The sequence below is a fragment of the Pteropus vampyrus genome, unplaced genomic scaffold (genome assembly GCF_000151845.1).
Source record: "Pteropus vampyrus isolate Shadow unplaced genomic scaffold, Pvam_2.0 Scaffold15, whole genome shotgun sequence".
Lineage (NCBI taxonomy): Eukaryota > Metazoa > Chordata > Mammalia > Chiroptera > Pteropodidae > Pteropus > Pteropus vampyrus.
This window is the reverse complement of record NW_011888796.1, coordinates 8,596,711-8,611,153: the sequence shown is the minus strand read 5'-3', so window position 1 is coordinate 8,611,153 and position 14,443 is coordinate 8,596,711. Positions and strand designations below refer to the sequence as shown.

The 14,443-nt window shown below is 34.1% G+C and overlaps 1 protein-coding gene across 1 annotated transcript in view; it reads left to right on the top strand.

Moving 5' to 3' along the window:
• The window catches only part of ARID4A (AT-rich interaction domain 4A), a 59,273-nt gene extending 49,283 nt beyond the window's left edge, over window positions 1–9,990 (top strand). Inside the window, exons 20-23 of the mRNA XM_011386306.2 lie at window positions 237–341; window positions 3,749–3,955; window positions 4,527–4,673; window positions 8,215–9,990. Of these exons, the coding sequence (XP_011384608.1) occupies window positions 237–341; window positions 3,749–3,955; window positions 4,527–4,673; window positions 8,215–8,318 (563 nt within the window). The 3' untranslated portion in view covers window positions 8,319–9,990. The remainder of the gene's footprint in view (window positions 1–236; window positions 342–3,748; window positions 3,956–4,526; window positions 4,674–8,214) is intronic.
• The last annotated feature ends 4,453 nt before the right edge of the window (window positions 9,991–14,443 follow it).

Sequence of the window (14,443 nt, the reverse complement as noted above, 5' to 3'; positions counted from 1 at the left end):
GTAAGGACTTTGTAGTGAGAAAAATTAGCTTTATATTAAAACCCAAAATTAGTAAATTAAGAGTCTTAGGAACTCTTGATCTATAAAATGCTTGCCTGCCTTCCTTCCCCCCTTCCTCTGTTTCCTTTTCCCCCACCCTTTTTTAAACTGAATGTGTACAAATCCATGTAGAGTAGAAAGGTGAGTAAATATACTTGCACCTGACGTTTTGCTAATTCTTTTTCCCCTTATTTCAGGTCAGAAAAGGTCAAGTGATGGAAATAGCGGCTTATTGGCAAAAAAGCAAAAGCGTACCCCAAAGCGAACAAGTGCTGTAGCCAAAAATGAAAAGAATGGAACAGGTTGGTATTTTTCAATGCTGGGTTTAGTACAGTGTTAGTATTTTCAGCAGTTTGTTGGCTTGATCATTTGTGTCAGTTTTAAAATAAATTTGGTTTATTATGTTCTGAAAATAGCCTTTTCCATTAATCTTTAATCTGAGGTGCTTGTCAGTTTTATTGAGAGCTGGGATAGCTGTGATTCTTTATGCTTATTTCCTTTGTATTTCTTATATAAAGTAGTAATATTAGAGAGACATATTTGGGTAACTTGAATAAAAAGAAAATAACATTTGCTGTGGTGGTAAAGGCAGATTAAATTACATTTCTGAATGGAATGTTTTCCTTTAGAAAAGCCAATTTCTAAATTGAATAGTAATTTTAAAACATGGGGAAACAAAGTTCTTATTGAAAAAAAAAAGAAGGAAATTAGTAAATCAAAATGAATAGATTACATGAAAAACAGATTTATGTACAATAAGGAATAAGATTAAGTCACAAAATATAGTAGAAATAAACATGGTCAATTTTGACAACTTAAAGTTTTACCTTTAAAACCTGCCTCATACAAGTCTGAAAGGGAAATTCTAGGTTATAATAGATACATGTGCCAAAGAAGGAGCATAACATTTATAATAGGTAAAAGGCATTTCAGGTTTTCACTAGCCACATGTGGCTAGTGGCTGGACAATACAGGTCTAGAGTATAGAGAAAGAGTGATGGGAAATGAGACTAGAAATGTAGCAGGAATTATACAGGGAAAATGAGTAACTTTATAGTGGATAAGCCTGGCAGATACCACCTTAGTCAAATAGTCAAAGTGGATACCACCAATAATGGGACAAACTGAAATCATGTACCACCTGACAGGATGCAACAAGAAGAACATAGCACATCTATAATTTACTCTCAAAGATGCATAACCTGAATGTAATCGTGAGAAACCATCAATAAATTCAAACTGAAGGGTATTCTATAAAATAACTGACTTGAAATTAATTTTAAAACGTGTCAAAGTCATGGAAATCAAAGAAAGAAGAACAGTTCCAGATTGAAGGAGACTTATGAGATGTGACAACTAAATGCAGTATATAATTCTCACCTGGATCCTATTGCTCTAAAAGGACGTTGTTGGGTCAAGTAGAAAAACTTGTATGGGATCTGAGTATTAGATGATAGTAATATATTTATGTTAATTTCCTAATTTTGATGGTTATATTACGGTTCTGTAGGAGTGTGGTGGTTTTAAAAACATCCACAAATTTGTTGATACTCTTCCCTTCAAGAGGCAAAGCCTAATTCCCTCCCCTTGAATGTGGGCTGAATTTAGTGACTCACTTCTCACAAAGTGGAAGTGATAGAATACGACTTGGGAGAATAAGTCATAAAAGGCACCGCAAATTCCTCCTTGCTCTCCCTTGGATCACTTGCTCTGAGAGAAGTTAGCTGCCATGTCATGAGGACACTCAAGCAGTCTATGAAGAGGCTCATCTGGTGAGGAACTGAGCATATGCTGCCAACAGCTAGCAAGAAACTGAGGCCTCCTGCCATCAGCCATGTGAGTAAGCCACCTTAGAAGAATATCCTTCAGCTCCAGTCAAGCCATCAGAGGCCAAAACTTCAGGTAAAAGCTTGCCTGCAACCTTACAAGATCTCCTGAGCCAGACCACACAGCCAAGCTGCTCCCAGATTCTGACCCTCAGAAACCATGTGAGATATTAAACATTTGTAGTTTTAAACTACGTTTGGACTAATTTGTAGATAACTAATACAACAATTTCTTATTTATAAGAAACACTGAAGTGCTCAAGTGTGGTAGGGCAACTTACATTCAAATGGCTAAGAAATGCATTTTTTGGTAACTGTTTATAACTTTTTTGTAAGTTTGAAGATTGTCTTAAATAAAAAGTTAAAAAGATTAAAAAGGAAGGAAGAAAGAAGATGGATCAATTTTACTTTTTAATAAGAATCTTTAGCTTAACTAAGGAAGTGAAAGAAGGAATGAATTAAAGAGACTTGGAAAGTAAAATCACTAGGACTCAGATATGAGGAACTGGTTAACTGACATGGAATACAGGAGTAGCAGCAGGTTGTTGGAAGATTAATTTAGGGAATACAGGAGTAGCAGCAGGTTGTTGGAAGATTAATTTAGGAAATGTGGAGTTAGAAATACTCAGTATTAGGAAAATTGGGGCCTAGCACTTAGAAAAAAAGTCTGTTTTTAGAAGACAACTGTCAAAGGATTGCAAAACAATGAGATTGCTGTGGGAATGTTGTAAAATGAAAAGAAAAAGGACCAAAAGGAGAAGTATGTGGGGTATCCCTTTATACGGGCCAGGAAGACTAGAGTATAAACTGATCAGAGATAAGTAAAAACCAGTAAACACTAGTGGGTTTGAATAAGTAGTTTCAAATGCTATAGAATATTCAACAGGATTAAAATATATTCTTTGAATTTGGTGATTATAAGTGTTTGGGACCCTAACAAGAGTACAGGGATGTGATTGGAAGGTATGGAAATCAGGATAACAAAGAATTTCTTTCAAGAAATTTGACCTTATATGGAAGAAAGGAGATGCCACCTAAAGGGGAAAGTTTTCCTCTCTATCCCTCTGTCTCTCTCTAGGGGTGGGAAGCATCTAAACATGTCGGTAGACTCTGGAAAAGAAGTTGATGATAAAAGAAGATGGTTACTGACATTAGGAATTTCAGAGGAGCTGGGAATAGATGGTTTTAAGAGTATAGCTGAAGAGATTAGTTTGCCCAGAAACGGTCTCTTTTTGAGGCCGAAAAAAGGGCAATATAGACAGATACAGGTAGGGGAGGGGGCTGGGTGTATAACCCTCAACTTTGCCTTTTCAGTAGAAATCAAGGTTAGCTTTTGACAGTCAGTAGGGTAGAGAGTTTGAAAAACAAAATTGAGAGAGAATTCTGATTTATTATTAAGTGAAAACCAATAGCATCTCTAAGTACAAATTTAGTGAAGAGGGATGTAGAGCTGCAAACAAATATCTGTTCATGTATTATATAAAGGATGTGTAGACATCAAGATCTTTTTCGTGCTTTTGCATATATATAGTTTTGGTTAGTCCTCTTTTGGGTAGTTTTTATGTTTTGTTTTAAACATAAATAGGGCAGTACTATCCATATGGTTTTATAACTGCATTTTCATTTAACTATATTGGATAGTTTACCATTTTTGTTCATATGAACCCTATCTCATTCTTTTTAACAACTTTAGCAAAGTATTCAATAGTATATAATTTTTAACCATTTTACTACTTGTGGGCATTTAGATTTCCATTTTTTGTACTGTGCATATGTGCACTTATTTCTGTAGGATACCAAAAAGTATAATTGCTGGGTCTGTTGCATTTCAATACTTGTGATTTTGATCATTTATGGTCTGAGTCAATTTTTTCTTATTACAGGACAAAGCAGTGATAGTGAAGATCTTCCTGTCCTAGACAATTCAAGTAAATGTACCCCAGTAAAGCATCTTAGTGCATCTAAGCCGCAGAAGCTTGCGCGATCTCCTGCAAGAATATCCCCTCACATCAAAGATGGAGAAAAAGATAAACACAGAGAAAAACATCCGAATTCATCTCCTAGGACATATAAGTGGAGCTTTCAACTCAGTAAGAAGCTTATAGAAAACTTGAATGTATATTGTAAAGATATATACCTTAAAATGTCAAAATAAGAAATAGTGACTAGCAAATTCATTTATTTAGATTTCCAAGTATTGTCTTGTCAGTAATCACCATTTGTTATCTTAAATACAAATCCACATCTTTTCATAATACTAACTTCATAAATATTGAGTGGAGGAAGGTCTCTAGTTATAAGATATGTATGATTTATATAACTGATGAAACTGAAATACCCTTTCTGGTATTGACAATTGACAATAACTAATAAATAAGGAAATGATCAATACAAAGAAACTATTTGGATAAATACTATAATTATAGATCAGAGTTTCTGTGTATTGATAATTTTTTTAATCATTTAAATAATACATCAATAATGTTTAATATAGAAAATTTGGGAATTTAATGTCTTCCTTGTTTATAGAGCTTTATTTGGCTTAATATGGTAGATTTTAATAAATGAAAGGTTTTGATGATTTATGGACTTTTAATAGAGCTGCCATATTTTTTTCTATTAGAATTATTTAAAAATCCTAATTAACTTTTTTCCTTTAAGATGAATTAGATAATATGAACAGCACAGAGAGAATCTCTTTTCTCCAAGAAAAACTGCAGGAAATCAGAAAATATTACATGTCTTTGAAGTCAGAAGTTGCAACCATTGACAGGAGGAGAAAAAGATTAAAAAAGAAAGACAGAGAAGGTACTTTGATTATAAGTTTTTTCCCTCTATTTTTCAAATATCCTATCATTTTAGAAGATTTATGTTTGTCACTCCTCAAATATAGTAAGCATTTATTAATTGTTGTTTTTAGATTTCTAGTATTCTTTGTTGCTGTTGCTGAAGTGAGTCAATAGCTAAATTAATGAGACTCTTGAAAGGCTCTATGAACTGTTCTACAAAATGTGTGATTTTACCGAATGTGGTGGGTTCTCAAGAAGAGCTTACTCTCTCTGAAATTCACTCTGCTCAAGAAACATTTATTGGCTGCCTGTTAACAGGCACTATATTTGTTATGAGGGTCACTAAAATGAATAGGCAAATGGCTTATCATCAAGGAGATTATCTTGTTGGGATCATAAGTCATTTCCTAAGCAATTACTGTGTCAGATAGTTCCGCTGAACAACATTAATGTGCATGTACAATGTGCCAGGACCTCTTCTAGGTGGTGGAAGTACAGAGATGAATGAGATACAGACCTTGATCTCAAATTTGTTAATGGCTAGAGGGATAGCGTGTGATCAGGGCCCCAAGAGTGCTAGTAACAAGTATAGGAGTTTGTGAAAGGGGAGATTACTTTGGAGTAATCATGGAGAGAGAGTAGTATCTTAAAAATATGTAGAGAGTAGACCTTAAAAATATGTAGGATTGACTTCTAGTTTAACATTGACATGTTCATATCAACTCTATCCCCAAACCCCACTAAAATAGCGTTAAAGGAAATCAAAAGCCCTTATACCCACAAGGACAAGAGAATGAGACAGCAGACTATGGCACACAAAAATATCAACAATATATCTTTTAGAAGCTAAGAAGCAGATAAACTACTGTAACTGTCTTAGCAGATAAAAGAATGCTAAAAGCTTAAGCTTGTTTATTCTTACAGTGGGACAAAACAAGAAGCAAGCCAGTTCATACCACATTACCCTAGAAAAGCTCCTGAAGGCAGGGTTATAGGGTAAGGTTGGAAAATGGAGGTTGGTTGAAAATGGAAGGAGAAATTGGATCTTTTTTCCCTACTTTACATAATGAATTACCTTTCCCACAACTCTATCAGAAAATAGGAAATTAACTTATTGGAAGGTGAGAGGACTCAACAGGCTTGTAGACTCAGGGATACCAGTGATAGCTGAATGTGAGGGTTAAATGCTAAACCAAAAATAATGAGCTTGAGCAAAAGTTTGCAATACTGAATGGTGAGACTCCTATGCTTTTTCAAACCAAAGATCTTATCCTCTTGGCTCCCTGCTTGGCTTGGGAACCAAGCTTATGCTCATTCCTGGGAGGAGATTGAAGGATTCCTCTGAAGAAACTGGACAACGCAAGAGAAATGATCTGACATAGTTACCAACATTTGGAGGTTCCTGAACCAAAAAGAAAGATCCTTGCTAATTACTACATGTGCAGTGCCCATTATTGAAAAGCCTTGCATACTCATGCACAGCTCCCAGTTCACTTTTTAATGTCCCTCTTTTAAATATGGAATCCATAAGACCAGATAGAAGAGCCTCTACAGAAAGACAGAAACCAAAGTAGAAAATGAGAATAAAAAAGAACTTGGAAAAAACAGACAATGTGTATCATATAAAAACACAAAACTATAATTAGCATTCAATGATACGGGAAAGATATTACATTCTTGAAACAAGAATATGGTAATATTAATAAAATTCAGAGAACAAGATGGATCTCTTAAAATTCAAAATGAGATAGCGGGAATAAAAAAGGTAATAGAAGGGATAGACAGCAAAGCTAAAGAAATCTCAGTAGGTCAAAAGACAATAGGAGAGAAGAATGAGATGTATAGGATTTGGACAGGAGAATCAATTTCTGAATCATAGGATTTCTGGAAAAAGTACTGCATAAACATAGGAGGAAGTTGTTATTAAAGTAATATTGTAAGAAAAGTTTCCAGAACTGAAGGATATGGGATTGAAAGGACTGTGACCTCTATAAATATTACACGAAAGCACATTATAAAATTTCAGAACCTATGGATAAAGAGATTCTAAAAGTTTACCATATAAAGGTACATACAAAAAAAAATGAGTCTCAGAACAGCATTAGATTTCTCATGTCAGATTTCTTAATGGTGGCACTAGAAAATAGAAGCTAAGCTAAGAAGACAGCATGAGATCCATCCAGCAGACAAGGAATCCCACGTACGAAAACTGGAAAATCTCAAGGTGATGGTGAATGGAAGCTCTGGAATGACCATTGCATAGCAGCCTTAGAAAGCAGCTATTCCAGGAATAGGAATAGGTGGGGAGGACCCCAAGAGGGCTCTTTCTTTAAAAAAAAAAAAAAAAAAAAAGTAAATTATGTGATAGGCTCGCCTATACTGAGTTTTTTTTTGCCTATGGCAGAAGATGAGTTACTGATAGAATGACCTTTGTCCTATGTGGTCTTGAATCATTCTACTCTCTGTCCAACAGTTTTTATTTCCTAGAAATATAATGGAGCAAATAGAAAGGGACATGTTTGGGATAAAAGGGATATGATTTCCATGTTTGTCCTTTAAATACTGTAAATAGCAGGAAGTCTTCACAGAACTTTTAAACACTAAAAGAAGAGCAAATTAACAAATTGAAACATCTTCATAGAACCCTCAAGAGCTTTGAGTTTCCTAAAGGTGATATGTTTCAGACAACTAAAAAGTTTCTTATTATACTCTTCCCTTTTTTGTTCTCTTAGTTTTTTGTAGTGTGAAGTGAGTTATTAACGTGAGACCGTTAGAATTGTAGAAATGAGTTATATGCCATATTGGTAGGACACACACACTGAAAGAGATACACTTAAAATTAAAACTTTAAAATAGGAATTTAAAAAACTTTAAAATTGGGCTAAGATTGGCAGGAAACAGGAGAGCTTTGCAAAGAAAGTGAAGATAAAAGTAAAAGTAAAAAAATGGCAAAGTACCTAATTCTTAAGGCAGTGATCCTTAATCCATGTTATGTCCTCCTGGAGAGTTACGTTAAAGTCACTTGAGGACTTTTTTCTAATCACTCACCCACACTTCCATCCTGATCCCCATGATTCTGACACTTGACCTAGATAACTACTGTTGCTTATGGGAATGTCGTATCCCTCAAGTGTACCAGGGCAGGATAAAGATAGAAGGCCAAGCTGGTTATAAGAAATTTTCTGGGATAGGTGAATTCTCTCACAGAGGTAAAATAGGAATTTGTTATAGTGAGAATTTATTTCTGATTGATCTTGTTACTGATTTGGGGCGAGTTCCTTCCAGGGATATTTCAGGTAGGGGTTTAAGAGTTTATATCTTTTTAGTCTTTACATTTTATGGTATCTTTTCGAACTGAGTTTTTTGAACTTTACTCACCAGAGACTGATTCTACTAAGTTGAGCCAACCAAATTTTTTGCTGACAGTTTGTTATTTTTTCATACACCATTTAAGAAGACTATAATTAAGTGAATAATGATAAGAAATGTATTTCTAACTTGCCAGTGGCTGGGAATCTTTGATAGTTTTTGAGTCTAATGTAATTGTTTTGATTCTGCAGTGTCTCATGCAGGAGCCTCCATGTCATCTGCTTCGTCAGACACTGGAATGAGTCCCTCATCATCATCTCCCCCACAAAATGTACTTGCTGTAGAATGCAGGTGATATACATTTTCTCTACCTTGCCAGCAGTTTGCTGCCATGGACATATATCCAAAAACCCTGAAATACAACCACAGAAAGCACTCAACTGGTTTGACATTGCTAAGTATATCCTGTCTACTTTTCCAGGCTGGATTGTATCTATTTCCTTCTCTTTTCTTTTTTTCTGTTGGAAAAAAAAAAAAAAAAAAAAAAAGCCGATTAATAATTGAAGGTTAGGCAGCCTGCCATATTTGTCATAATTTTTCCTCAATTTTTTTCATTTTTTGTGAAGATAGAAAAGGGCACTTAGCGGATTTGAATTTGTATGATAAAGCTTTCAGGCGTTATAGAAATCATAGACAAGCAAGTGCACATGATAAACATCAAAATAGTATCCAGCTGAATAGTTACTGCTGCACTTTCACTAAGATGTATTTGAACACTTGGTGAGTTGGGGGTTTATGTTGTGTTTTTTTTTTTATTGTTGTTTTTATTTTTTATTTTTGTGGAAGCACTTGCTATTTAGAACTGCCAAAGTATATGTTCAGCAGTGTGCCCAGGTTTAAAGGTGTAAATGGGACAAAATAAATTGTGAAAGGAAGTGTAGTTGACTGAAAACTACAGTTGTAATAAGTCTTCCACTTTTTATAGGATTTTTGAGCACACAATTATGCAAATATTTTAATGTTTATTAATGTTTACAGTGGAATTGTGAATAAGTTTTCAGTGGACTATCTTATCCCTTGACAAAAGTATTTTGTCTTTTTTCTATGTAATTTCAGAGTTTTTATTTTGTTACAAAAAGACAAAAATGAAATATATAACAACAATGAAGTTATTTAACAAGATTTCTAAAGCTGAAAATTTTGTGTAAAATAAGGTATTATCTTGCAACTTGTTAAATATATTTATTCAGACATTGGATGTTGTATTTTTATGTATTTTTTAAAATATTAATAAAATTGAAAAAAAGAAAATTCTAGGTTAATTCACTCTTTGGATGACAATAGCTCTCAGCTCAGCTGTCCCTTTTACAGGAGGTTGCATCCAGCAGCTTTGCCTGTATTGAAGGGAGTCTGTCTCAGTCCTTCAAACAGTATAGAACAGAACTATAAATGGGCATCTGGATCATTAAAGTATGTCCTCCTTTAAAAACTTTGGCAGTCCTAGTATTTAAACTGTTTTGAGGATCAAATTTTTGGTTGCCCTTAAGATACTTTGTCACAGTTTTTATGTTTGCTATACTGCCGAATAAATTTATATCTCCCAAAGTTGAGATGCAACAACTAAGTAAAGCAACTATGTATGCTATGTCTGTGAATTGTTCCACAGACTGATACATTTTGTAAATAGGTCTTCCAAAATCATGTATTTAAAGCAGTTTTGCCATATACATTATGTAAAAAAGTGATTTTTTAAAATCAGTTTTTAAATTCATGTTTGTACATTGAAAGGGGTTTTTTTTAAACCTCTTTTTCTGTGTTTATAATATGCTGTAGAGTAATAACCTAGATGCTCTAGACTGTATATCAGGATCTGATTTATAAGAACAAAGTCAGAGCCAAACACTAGTGATGGCATAGCATTTCTGAAATCATTGTTTCTTAATTTCATTTTACAACATTGTGAACTTGTGATTCAGATTCCTTCCATTTTCACAGAGAATTAAAAACAAAAAAGTACTCTTGTAAAATGCACTTTTCTGTCTTTTCTTTGCAAAGCAGAAGTATTTCAATGTAAAGTAAAAAATGGAGCTCAGTGGGCAGTATTAATAAAGGCCATGTTTTAAACATAGGCTTTATATATTTAGTTTTCTTTTAAGTGATTGTTTTTTTCCTAAGTGCCAGTAACTTACAGTTGGAAAATCAGACTTCACGAAACAAAGCATATTCAATATATTCTTTGGTCTTTACAATAAAATATTTCTGATCATTATAAAAATGAAAAGTGTCATTCAAATGCAGTTGGAAGAAGCAGACTTACATTCATATATTAGCTATTTTAATGATTTCCTTCAGTACCAATTCAATAAATCTGAGATAACTAGTTTTGTCAGCTGGAATATTGTCCCTTTTAATTGATATAAATCTGGTAATGAAGTATTGGGACCTTACTACAGAGAGCAAGATTACATATTCATTGAATGAGTATATGGACACTGTTAAAATCCTTTATTCATGGCCTGGAAAAGATTATGAAAGTTAGGTATTAAATTCACATAGTAGGCATATTTTGAATTTAGCTAAACTTTGAATAGATAGGTCTTGCATATGACTAAAAAAGTAAAAGTATAAAGACACTCTTTAATATCTAAAATGGAAGGTGCTATCTGTTAAAATCCAGTTATTTGAAGATTATGGAGATTTCTATTTTAGTATTGCATTGTGTACTTTTATTATTTGTTGTTTGTGTTAAATGTCTAGCTTTCTAGTCTTTCACTAAGGGAGATGTCTGTACTTAGTACATACATGGCTTCTATGAAATTGCTTTAATTTATGGAAATCTATGTGAATTAGATAATTTGCTTATATACCTTTCTTATAAGCCCTGTAACTTAACACAGCTATAAACATTGTGAAAGCAGTTGAGTCTATATTCAACCATATATAAAAACTATTACCAGAATTCATTCATTAACCATTTATTATCTTCTTTGAGCCAGGCACTGTGCTAAGGCCCAGGAGCCCCAACAGTGAACAAGACAGAAAAAAGTCCCTATATTCATGGAATATATAATCTAATGAGTTAGATGTTAAACAGTTAACCCATGTAATTCTAAACTGCAGGCGTGAAGCATATGAAGTTTTGGTGTGCCATGAGATAACAATACAGACACAACATGTTTTAAAGGCAAAGGTGGTCTGAGAAAGCAACAGTAAAAACTGAGCCCAGTCATGATCATGAATGGGCTAGGCAAATGGGAGAAGAGAGATCATGGAGAGTAAAGTGCTCTAAGCATACGCGGGAAGAGAAATTGGTGGAATAAGTCAGGACAAGAATAGACATGAGGCAGGAGCCAGGTCAAGCAGAGCTATTCAGGTGTTGCCCAAACCTTGCAGCTGCCCACCTCTGCTTTTTACTCCTGTCCCCTTGATGACTTTCATCCTTCCTTGTCCAGAGCTATCTCAGCAGCTACTTTTCCATGAAGCTTTTGCTGACTTCTCACCGCCACCAGAATATCATCCTCTTTTATGCTCTGGAAGCATTTTCAATCTGTGTTATTTTCCTTGACAACTCACCTTGTATTATGTTTACTTACGCATGTTTCTTTCTACCCTATTAGATGTTTAGTTCCTTATGTACTCCTTAGTCACAGTTGTATCCCACAAAGTGCCTGGTCTAGCATCTAATACACAGTAAAGATGGTCAGAAACTACATTTACTTAAGTTGAGAAAAATTGCTTTTGAATTGCTATTTCTGTTTTTTGCAGGTGATTCTTATGTACAAAGCCAGACATTTAAAAGGTGTCTTCAGGGTTCTTTTCAAAAAGGGATAATGTTAAAATATCATTTGAAAAATGTAAAGTAGACATGTTTAACAGTTTAATCCCCAACTTAAACTATTCTTAAACTGAGTTATTTTTCCTTCTCTCCCTGTTTCTTCTTCCTGCTTCTATTACTTTCATGTGGTTACACACAGATTTTTATCTCATTACAGGAAGAATATGCGATGGCATTCATCATTAGTGAGGGCTGACAGACTCTTATGGAGTTTGCGCTAGTGGAGAATTTTTAACGAATACGTGTTTAGTGTTTTCAGAGTACAAATGTTTTTCAGTCCTTTACAGTTTATTACAAAATCAAATGATGCTTTTCTTGTTGAGTGACGCAAAAAACCTTTTTGGGAATTTGTGGTTAACTTAAGAAGCTATATTCATTTTGTAATGTGTATCATGCACAATTCATTTTGAAAAGTACTATTGTGAAAAGCTTAAGGAACTTCCACATAAATATAATAAATTATTATTCTGTACATGTAATTTGATTTCTTCTCAAGGATAAGTTACATTTAACAAGACAGTCTGATTCAAGAGTGTCACCAGTTTAGGCTTGCCAGATTTAGCAAATAAAAATATAAGACCCAGTTAAATTTGAATTTTAGACAACCAACAATTTTTTTAGTATAAGTATGTCCCATGTAAAATGTATTTATCTGAAATTCAAATTTAACTGGGCATCCTATATTTTGTCTGTAAACCCTACAACCAGTTTCTTTTCTGTTATATTCTTTTCTGGCATATTTATTATCCTCCAGAAGACCTTTTTCTTGCTCTCTGATGAAGGATGACAAACTGCCGATGTTTCTCTTGGTTTCCAAGTCCGAATGTGCCTGGGCAGTCCCATAAGTGATTTGTAGAATTAACCACTTCCTTGATGTAGTCATGATCTCCAAGACTGGTCTTATAATAGCTAAGCTTTGACAAAATCGTTGTGAATCCACTCAGATTTAACTGGTGGTGTTCCTTTGATGGGCACTTTTCCCACTAAATGCTAACTGCTCTCGAATTCTCTTTGACCCTATCCAAACCTGCTTTCAAATAAAAACCTAAATTAATCTGACTGTATTAAATTCAAAACTTCTTTATTAGACATTTAATAATTATGAATAAAGCCACTATAAATATTCACATAAAGGTTTTTGCGTGGATATGTTTTCATTTCTCTCGGGTAAACACCTAGGAGAAAGGTTGCTGGATTGTATGACTGTACCATTTTGCACCCCCACCATTAATACACAGTAATTCCAATTGTACTACATCCTTGTCAGCACTAGATATTGTCAATTGGTTATTTTTTCTTTAGCCATTCTAATAGGTGCATAGTGGTATTTCAAAGGTGCTTTTAATTTGTATTTTCTTAATGATGTCACACAGATTTTTAATGTAGCAACCTCAGATGTTGGAAAATATGTAAAGAAATGGGAACTCATTTACTCATACAATGCTAGTGCAAGTGTAAATTAATACATCTCATTTACTCATGTACTGCTAGTGCAAGTGTAAATTAATACATCTATTTTGGATTTGACGATACCTAGTAAAGATGAATGTGAACACCCCCTTTGACCCAACAGTTCCATATACCCCAGAGGAAATCTGTATATGTTCAAGAAGTCTTATATTAGACTATTACTTGCAGCATGGTTTTATATTGACCAAAAAAAAATTTTATATGCCCATCAGTAGAAGAATAAATAAACAATTTGTGGCTTAATAACTGCAGTGCTACAGAGCAGTTAAAAATGGACTAGAGCTAAATCTATATCAACGCGGATGAACAAGTGAAAAGAGCAAGTTGCCAAGTGATAAGTACATTTCTATAAAAGTTGAAAATGCAAAACAATATAATACATTGGTTTCGTTTATGTATCCATAAGTATAAAAACATGAGCGTGGATGAGGAACACCAAATTCTGGACTGGCATCAAATTCATTCCTGGAGGAGAGGAATGGGGTTGAGGAAGGCGTACAGGGGCATCTGTTCCCTCCTCCGGAATAATGTAAGGCAAATATGGCAATGCTAGGATTTGGTAAACTGGGCATTGATCACATTATTCTCAATACTATTTTTGACGTATTTCATAATTGGGGAAAAAAAACACCCAATGAGTTGTCTCACAATAAAATGAAGATAACTGGTAGAACCGAGTAACCTATCAGTGAATCAAAGTCCATTCATACCATCTCAACCTCATGAAAGAAGCATTGCTATTTTGTTTTGAGACACTAGAAAACAGGTTCCAAATGGTCAAGGGAATAGTATATGACAGTATTAGGACTCCAGCCCATTTCTTCTAATCTCCAAGTCTAGTGTTTGTTCCATTACATCAGTGCTGTCTTAAAGCTTCTACTCCCTAGAGGCAATGGTTGCATTCTTACTGAAGATTGAATTTTTTGGCCAGAACCCTTCATTCAAAACTCAACAGTAAACAACAACAACAACAACAACAAATAATAATGCAATTAAAAAAATAGACTAAAGATTTGAACATACACTTCACCAAAGAATATAGATGGCAAATAAGCACATATATACAGTATTCATCAAGAGAATGAGAAGATTAGCCATCAACTGGAGAAAATATTTATGAGACATATCTAATAAAAGACCCTGTTTCTGTCTGTTCAGGCTACTGGAACAAAAGT